At 39.4% G+C, this 9,355-nt stretch overlaps 1 protein-coding gene across 1 annotated transcript; it reads left to right on the forward strand.

Annotated features, from left to right (window-relative positions):
* Nucleotides 1-1,963: 1,963 nt before the first annotated feature.
* LOC309891136 (ubiquitin carboxyl-terminal hydrolase 42-like) lies at nucleotides 1,964-8,597 on the forward strand (the record flags this gene model as incomplete). The annotated part of the gene is made up of 12 exons (XM_082785521.1): nucleotides 1,964-2,192; nucleotides 2,941-3,141; nucleotides 3,738-3,848; nucleotides 4,008-4,110; nucleotides 4,315-4,382; nucleotides 4,539-4,609; nucleotides 5,141-5,223; nucleotides 6,142-6,253; nucleotides 6,631-6,771; nucleotides 6,968-7,068; nucleotides 7,532-7,673; nucleotides 7,881-8,597. 12 exons carry the CDS (start codon nucleotides 1,964-1,966, stop codon nucleotides 8,595-8,597), a joined length of 2,079 nt encoding a protein of 692 aa, XP_082641647.1.
* Between the last annotated feature and the right edge of the window lie 758 nt (nucleotides 8,598-9,355).

A 9,355-nucleotide genomic window follows, 5' to 3' on the forward strand; every position in this document is an offset into this window, starting at 1 on the left:
CCTTCCCTTCCCTTCCCTTCCCTTCCCTTCCCTTCCCTTCCCTTCCCTTCCCTTCCCTTCCCTTCCCTTCCCTTCCCTTCCCTTCCCTTCCCTTCCCTTCCCTTCCCTTCCCTTCCCTTCCCTTCCCTTCCCTTCCCTTCCCATTTTCCCCAGTATTGTTTTTCTGTTCTCCTTCTCACTGCAGTCTTGATTTTGTTTCTTGTCCCTTAAGTATGTTTCCAATGTGTTGCTGAAACATTTTCCCTTTCAATCCTAAAAAAGGAGCTGTCACTGGTGAAGATCGGAGCTTATCCCTGAGCCCAGGAGCTGTCACCTTAGTCTTCCAATCGGACAAGGACGACTTCATTTCTCATGTAAATGCATTTGTCAGGTTTGCGTATTGTTTTTTCAGGAATGGAAAGTGTGTATAGAATGGATTTAAAATCAATTTTAAATGTAAAACGTCAAGGCAAAAAAGTTCTAATTACAACCTCTGCACACAATTTGCCAGCTGTGGGACTAGGAGTTTTCTTATTTACTGTGTTTTGTTTAACGTGTCTGAAGTTTAATGGACAGCAATCAAGGCGTGCTAGAAATCTGAAAGCACTTTATGCTTTGTTCTCTCCGTCATTTTGGTATAACAAACTAGCTAATGTTTTAAACCCTCCATGAGGTTAGTGGTTTCCCTAAAGGTAACAAGTCCCTGTGTGCTACAGTAAGACAGTAACAAAACATGAAGTATAGAAGTTCATCCTGTCATTATTCAGCTTCTGCCTATGGACACACAACTACGCTTATTTAAAGCGGTATCACCTTGAAACCTAATCAGCATTTTAAAAAGGACTTTGTAGCAGTTATTGGCTTTTGTCCTGGAGGGCTGAGGTTTGTTTTGTTTTGTTTTACATTCAGCATTTCCGTTTCTAGCTTACATTCCCCTGTTGTTTTGCATGAGGAAAGCGTGCAACTTTAGAAAGGAGAACGGAAAGAGCTGCTTTTTAGTCTAACTTTTCAGTTTGTCGTAGGAGTTTTAAATGTGGTAGGAGTAAAACACCAGAAGTACTGCTGCCAAAGTTATATTCAAACTCGTCTTTCTTGGAGAAGCAGAAGAAGCCCAGGGAGAAATGAATTTGCAAACATGCTCTTCATGCTCTCCTTTCCGAAGATTTCTCTGAGATATAGCCCATCCTCTGTGGGTTTTGAGGTATATGGTTCCCAGGAGTGAAAAGGAGGGCCAAACATCTCTCCTCTTGGATCTCAGCATGCCAGGGCTTTGGTGTACTGCCACTTACAGCTCCGCTTTTTCACCTGGAAAAAGCGACCGCATGATGTAGACTGAGGAGCCCTCACAGATTAACTTGCTATCACCAAGTGACGCCCATGAAAGGTGTATTTAAAAGCTAGGCTCATTATAGAATCACAACAAACCCCTCATGACTGGTGCAGTAGACAGTGAGGTAGAGGGCGAGCCCTGGAAAGACAGAAGAAAAGTAGCAGTGAGTTCTGGGTACCTTTGTGCAGACGAAACAGAAAAACGCAGGCAGTGAAGTAATAGTGTTCCGTTACTAATGCCAGCAATAGATAATTGCAACAATTATCTATTAGATCATAGGTACTAATTAACAGATAATTGCGCAACTCCGGAAATCAATAAATAACTGATTCCCCTCAGAGAATGTCTTCTACATTTTTATATTAAAAAGACTCCAGAGTTGTAATGGATTAAAATCCTACGGAAGGGAAAGAAATGGCATCAGCCACTAGTTCTGCAGAAGCGAAAAGTAATACTGATAGAGTTTAGATGGAAATTTTCACTTTGTGTGTTTAGTTTGGGGATTCTTTTTAAATCATTCATACCAGCGATTTAGTTCTTAAGGCTGTTTCTTTGAGATTAAGTGACAGGACTTCTGCTACTCTTTTCTTCTTGGAATGCTTCTTGATATTCTTACGTCAACCAGAACTTCTGTCTCTGTCGCAGATGTGAACAATGACCGTAGCTAAGAAGCCCAAATCTTCAAAGCCTAAAAAGCCCTCTTCAAGGCGGTCTGGCAAATCCAAGAAACCAAGTCCTAAAATACTGATGTCACGCACCGCCAACTGGGGCCGGATAGTGCCTGCAGAAGATTCAAGCCAAGTCTCTGTGGCCCAAGGACGTGGAGGTGCTATTTACTGTAGATCATCTGAAAAATCTAAGGCTTTTGCCCCAAGAGATCTAAGTAAGTGTGCGTTCTATCCTGCCTCCATTGTCTTCAAAGCAAAAGTAGAAAATGCAGTTCTTACTTGTTGCACTGATAGAGAAGGGGACTACTGTGAAGAAAGACTTCAAAAGCGAATCCCCTAAGGCAACTGAAGTGACTGATGTTACAGAAATTAATTTTGATATATTTACAGTCAACAGAGAAATACGGGGAGCTTTTTGTAATGCACAGATTCCTCCATGTCTTTTCTGTTTTGCAGAGAAAAGTGTTTGATTGTTGCTATTCACAGCTTCCATTTTTCACAGGTTTTTTGAAGGATAACATTGCTCAGGAAAAAATCTGGTATCTGTAGGGGTACCGTCATTCCTAGTTCCTAGTTTTTACGTTTTTACCGTATAATTTCAAGTCTAAGTTTGTGGTTTAAGTTATAATAAGGAAAAAAACAGTAGTTGAGTTAATCAGGTTAAAGATTATAGATGGAGAGGAACTTGGCATTAGGTGCTACAAACAGAATGGCAGTTAGCCTTGCCTTAGAAAAATTAAAATGGTTGACTAAAGTTGTTTTTGTTTTTGTTTTTTTTTTTCCCCAAAACATTGTGTTGACCAGCCAATTTGAATTTGGTGGTATTAAAGCTGTCTGCAATAAGTTTTTCTGGTTTGGATTGTAGCTAGCTCCTCTAGGTGCTCCTGCAGAATAGTATTTTTTTAAATACCTTTCTTCGAAACAAACAAACAAGATCTCTTTTTAAATTTAACTTTCTTGCAGTCGTTAATGATGGAATTGCTCCGCCACAGAGCATTCTTTTTCCACCTGAGAAGATTTGTATGGATTGGCGAGAAACACAAAGTGTTGGAGTTGGCCTGTACAATCTTGGCAACACATGTTTTCTTAATGCTACTCTACAGTGTTTGACCTACACACCCCCACTTGCCAATTACATGCTTTCTCTTGAGCACAGCCAGTCATGTGAGTACTTTCTAACAGTATTTTGAATCTGTTGGATAGCTCTGAAGGTGAAAGAACAGCAGTGATTCTGTGAGATAAGCTTATTTGCCTGATTTTACCTGTAGCAGCTGGCTTTGAGCACTGTATTAGCAGTGGGCTCCGAATAGCATATGGAGTGCAATTAATGCACCATGTTTTATTTATTTAGTTAGTTATTTGTTTGTTTGTTTGTTTGTTTGTTTATTAAAGGATCATTTATTGCTTCATGGGAATAATGAAGTGCATTGGACAGTAATGCATTTGGTAGTAATTTTAGAGAGTAATACATTTTGCAGCCTGTGGAGTTCACATTCCTGTCAGCCTTTACAACTGCGACTTTGCAGTAGTCTTTTAGATTTCTCATCACAACATGCATTTGAATACAGGCTTAGTGGATATTTTTCTTCTGTCAAGTTGTGTGAAATGAAATGTTACAAGACTGTTGGGACATTGGCATCTTGGGAGAATAGAATGTAGCAAGGAGAGTGGATATTGTATCTATAGTTTAAATTGTACTTAGATGTTTGTAGTTCTGGATATTTCGCTGGACTGGGATGCTTTGTTCTTTCACTCTTCAGGTCGTGAACAAGATTTTTGCATGATGTGCACGATGGAGACTCACATTAACCAGGCCCTGCGTTGCACTGTTGATGCCATCGAGCCTACGCATGTTATCAGTAATCTCAGTCGTAAGTGGCTTCAGATGTGTTTCTTTTCGATAGCTTGTAATCTTCAAATAATTATTTGATGTGTCTAAGTGGTTTTAACACTCCAATGAAGAGAGATTTTAGAAATACAAGAATGATTTCATTTTTAAATGAGGTCAATACTATCATCTTCTTATTTAGGAATAGGACAACATTTCCGTTTTGGCAGTCAAGAAGACGCACACGAGTTCTTGCGCTATACTGTTGATGCTATGCAGGAAGCGTGCTTGAACGGAAGCACCGAGTAAGCATAAACAAGTTCACTTTCATACATTCTCTAGCACCTTCTAGTCCTTTATTTACTCTCAGAAATGATCTCTAGCACCTTTTAGTGCCTTATTTACTATCAGCAACGCAAGTCTACATCATCCTTGGTTTTCATCAAACTCTTTGAAGAGTTAATTCTGTGCCTTAAATCTTCTGAGGTCTGATTATAATTTATTTCCAGATTGGACAGATCTTCTCAAGCTACCACCATCATTCATCAAATATTTGGAGGATTTCTAAGATCGAGAGGTACTTGAAAAAATATTCCTGTCCTTAGAACTGATCTGTGTCTTTTGTCGGTAGTAAAGCAGTCTGTAGTTTGTCTAAAGTAGTATCTGTCAACAACTTGAATTTGGACAGTTAGTCTCCTTCACATAATGTTAAGCATTTATATTTTGTTTCCAGTGAAGTGCTTGAATTGCAAAGCAGTTTCGGATACGTATGAGGCATTTCTTGATATCACTTTGGATATAAAGGTAAGATGTTTTCTAAATATAATTCATGATGTTTAAGTACATGCATAACTTTCTAAATTAAACTTGTTTAACTTAAAAAACCAAACCACATATAATGTTAAAACGTAAGAGCTTGGTGGTGCTAAGGAAGTGGATTGGACTTTGTCCTTCCGTGGAACCCATGTAAATAGTCTCCACATTTGCATTGGGTTTAAGGGGAAAGAATTCTCTTTCTGCAAAAATTATAATGCTGTCATACTTCTTTGTTGTTCTACCTCAATATACATCTAATTGTTAGACTGATGAATTTGTCCCCAGTATTGATGACAAAGCACACTGTAGATGCTGTCTAGGCTACTGGAAAAGTATTTGTTCCAAAGTCAAATGCCTTCCAGGTGAGGTCAATGCTGAGCATGCTCTTTCTGCCTCCTTCTTCACAGTGCTCCTAGTAGATCGCTTGAGTATGTTAGTAAGATTCTCTTATAAACTACTAGTATGTCTCTGGAATTCTGAATTACGGTGACTTTGCGCTCTTCTTTCTCGCTGCTCTAGGCGGTTTCGTCTGTTAGCAGAGCTCTGGAACTCTTTGTGAAACCTGAAGAGCTGGATGGAGAGAATTGCTATAAATGTAGCGAGTAAGATTTTGACGAATTAGGTCTTAATCCTAGATGTCAGTTTTCTATGTTGCATGACTCTGTTGGACTACCTCTAAACTTTGGATCTACTTACAAGTTTTGTGGAAGTTTATAAAAGACTTGGATTTTTGTTTCCTTGGAGGGGGGAAGTCTTGTTCATAGGCATTCCCTATGGGTTTGCAATTCTCTGGCTTGTATTTTGCCATCAGAATTCAAAAAGAGCTACTTTTGTTCTTTCTATTTATTAGCTCTCGACAGTACTTTTCTTGATGTAAACTGCCCAGTTTCCGTTGTTCTCTGGGCTAGTGGCTAATTTTCACTGCTTACACCGTAGGTCCTACCTTGGAGCGGGCAATGTGTCAAACTGAACTATTTTGTTTCAAAGGATGGCAGATGGTTTCAGTGTCTTTCCAGACAAGCTCAGTACATGAAGACTTCCTACTGTTAAATGTCTCCCTCCTGTAGAATGACCATGTGCTTCTGTTGTATTTTTGATGTTGATAGTCGACCTATGTTGGAGATTATTTGCAATTTCTAGCCCTGGGGACCAAGGCTCTCTCGTTCCGCTTTCAGTATTTGTATTTCCCTTGAAAGCTGAAAGAATGTATCCAGGATTGGAGTTCAAATAGCCACTTTTGTAGACCAAGAAATGGTACCTTGCCATCCAACCTGGTCATACCCTTTTGTGAGAGATTCCTGTTCCCGCTATGCTCTGAGTTGTTGGGAAAATTGACCTTCTTCTGTGTATTAACAAACCTGACACGCAGTGCATGGGTTTATGAAAAGAAAAAAGACCAACCTATTATGCAAGTAAATATCATTCAAATAGCATAGGCATGCGTGAGACATTAAAAGGAGTTTGTTTTGGGGGCGAAAAAAGAAGATGCCTTCAAACACTTATCTCTGCTTGTTTTTAAGGTGTAAAAAGATGGTTCCTGCATCCAAGAGATTTACCATACACCGTTCTTCCAAGGTTCTCACAATATCACTGAAAAGATTTGCAGATTTCACAGGTGGAAAGATCAACAAGGTATATTTACCACTGTAATGCAACTATATCATTGTGTAATGGGACATCCCCCAAAGCTGAAAGTTGTTAATATTTTCAGACAATAATTGTAGACTAACGACTATGGCTTATTCTTTCTCTTAATATCAATAAAGTTCCCGCTTGACAAGAAGCATATGCTTTCCTCTGAGAAGGCTGATTCATCAGGAAACAGTTCTCTGCAACTTCTAGTCTTAACCGTTGTTTATGGGAAGACTTATTTGTAGTGAATCAAGAAATATATTCAAGAAATATATTCTAGAAATCAATTCTAGTCTGTGTTTTTTGGAAGTGTTTTTCTCTGGCTAGTCCACGAAGTACTCTGGGATAATTTTTCTATCTTCTTGATGTCTCTTTAGGAGGTGAAATATCCGGAGTATTTGGACCTGAGAGCCTACATGTCGCAGTCAATGGGAGAACCACTGCTCTATGCCTTATACGCGGTGCTGGTACATCACGGTGTCAGCTGTCACTCAGGACACTATATATGCTATGTAAAGGTAGAAGTCAACAGCATTTCTAACAGGGTAAAGGTTGTGCTGGCAAACCAATTAAAGCATGACTAGCAGCTACTGTTTCTAGGGAAAAAGATTTCATTATATTTTTATTTGACACATGTGTGTATTTTGTTCCTATCCGTGATTTCAATTGGAAAACGTGCAATTCACCTAAAGAAATCATTGTCTTTATTTGCAGGCTGGTAATGGACTTTGGTATCAGATGAATGATGCTAAAGTAGTGCGTACTGACATTAAAAGAGTTCTTGGTCAGCAAGCTTACATACTTTTTTATATCAGGTAATAACAAATCTTAAATTGTGTTCAGAAGAGATTTACTTTCCTGTTATTGATATTTTTCTGTTTTGCAAGTGTTTTTCTTGCTATCCCAGGAGAAGATTATTATTTGTCTAATTCAGTTCTGTCTAACCTGAAATTCTCTGTGTCGTTTATTATCTTTTGTTGCTTGGCCTTAAACTGCAGCACTTGTGTAAATTGCTATCTATGTGTTATCTGTAGCTGGCTACTTTAGAGAAGGAGAGAAATGAAGGTCATCTGTGGTGTAAGAATGAATTATTGCTCTGCAAGTGATAGTCTTAGTAGGAAGACTGTTCTCTACTTTTCAGTCTGTAGTCTTGGCGAAGCCTTCTGTAGAGAAGGCTTCCATATCGTATGAGCTGTTCCTCTAAAATGATAGGATGGGATTTAATCCAAGAGTAGGCTGAAAGAAAAACTAAACTACGATCACTGCTCTTTTCTGAAGGCGCTATGATTTGACACTTGGAGAACGTGCGTTTTACTTGCCAGCACCATCTTATCCCTGTTCATTCCCTCCTGGTCAGCAGGGGGCTAATAGTAAGCAGGCTGGATTTCTGGGACCACGACTTCTTCCTCATATGATTAAGGTAATTCAGGGAAGCGGGAGGGCAGATAACGGCACCAAACTGCTAGTGGGTTTGGGGTTTGGTGTGGGGTTTTTTGTTTGGTTTTAAGCATCTTTTTAGGTGTTAAGACCATTTGTAGAAACACTCAGTAGGAGAGTTTTGTGTTTCAAAATGTTACATGCAGTGTTTGCGTTAATCCATCTTGCAATTTCTTCTTTTTAAATACAGAATTCAAGCCGTTTAAATGGAAATGGATCCATAAAAGAGGACACAAAGACCACTGGTGTCACCCTAAAAAGGCCATCTTCAGCACCACCAATGGCCTGTGTTCAAAACCAGGCAATTACCAGGCCTTCAATGACTGATACGTCAAGAAAACAGAAGATCACCATCAGTATTCACAATAAATTGCCTGCTCGTCAGACTGTGTCACAGCCTGACTGTCTTAGCAGTGCTGTGGAGGATGAAGATCTCTACCAGGCTGTTCCTTCATCCACAATTACAAATTCGGTAATGCAAATGAAGCAAATGCAAACAAACAAAAAAGTTTCTGATGAAATTTTTGTGGAGCCAACAGTGAATGAAAATCCTAAACTCAGCTCTGATAACACAGTCCCTTATGGTGCAGAATCTTCAGGAAAATCTGAGGAGGAGTCAAAGGGCTTATTTCAAAGGAATTTGAAATGCAATGCAATGTCCTCTAATGGAATTTTGGTTGGAAAGGTAGTCCGTACATTGCAGCATTCCAATTCTTCCTGTCAGAATGCTGACAAAGGAAGATCCCAGCATGAGCTGCCAAAAACAGATTCACTAAATGGTGCTATTAGGTTAGTTAATGAATCTAAAGAAAACGGACTGAAACTTGATGATTCCACTTGCCGAGTTGAACCTGTTAAACCTTCTGAGATGTTCTTTTCTAAAACAAATGGATTGCTTGAAACATAGATTTGCTCCATCGAGAATTTCTCACCTACGATGTATTCGGGAGTGTTTATTGTGTTCCTAATTCAGGTGAAATACTGAGAAAACACAGCACACATGTGATCGTAAGGCTTTGTGGTATTATCCCCTTAGAATTTGCAGACCTGAGCTTACATTAGAACTTGTCAACTTAAGCTCAGCTGAGATAAAAATTCCTAAGTTTCATAAAGTAGATTTTGGGGGGTGAGTTGGGGTTATCTTTGAAGTGTAGATAATGCATACAACTGACAGCGGTCTTGCTTACCATTTAATGGAGACATTCTGACAAGACTAGTCCTCAGTACTACTACAAATAGTATTTTTTTGTCTGCTGACTTGTGCGTTTTAATTGCAGATGCCTGGAGCTATGCCTTCAGTCAATCGAGAAGTCATCACGGAGTCCTTCAGAGCCAGCCAGCTGAACAGCTTGTCAGAGGAAATGAGGTAAAATGAGCACAGTCTGATTAAGACAAGACTTTATGGAAGTTCGTTACAGTTTTATCTGTCTACTAATAGTATTTAATGGAAGGATTTAAATTAGTACAATTCCATACTGTGTGTCCAGTGTCACGAACAGAACTAATGATCAGCACTGAGCATATCACTCTGATGCAGGTTGGTGCCTCAAGGAGAACTTGTGTTCCTTTATAGAATGTTTTTCCATTTTTCTCCACTGTCTGGAGAAACACTGGCTGTTCCCCGCTCGCCCCTATGCCTTTTTTCTCAGAGCAGCAGGTGGAAGG

Source organism: Aythya marila (assembly GCF_965140915.1).
Source record: "Aythya marila genome assembly, contig: HAP1_HAP1_SCAFFOLD_164, whole genome shotgun sequence".
Lineage (NCBI taxonomy): Eukaryota > Metazoa > Chordata > Aves > Anseriformes > Anatidae > Aythya > Aythya marila.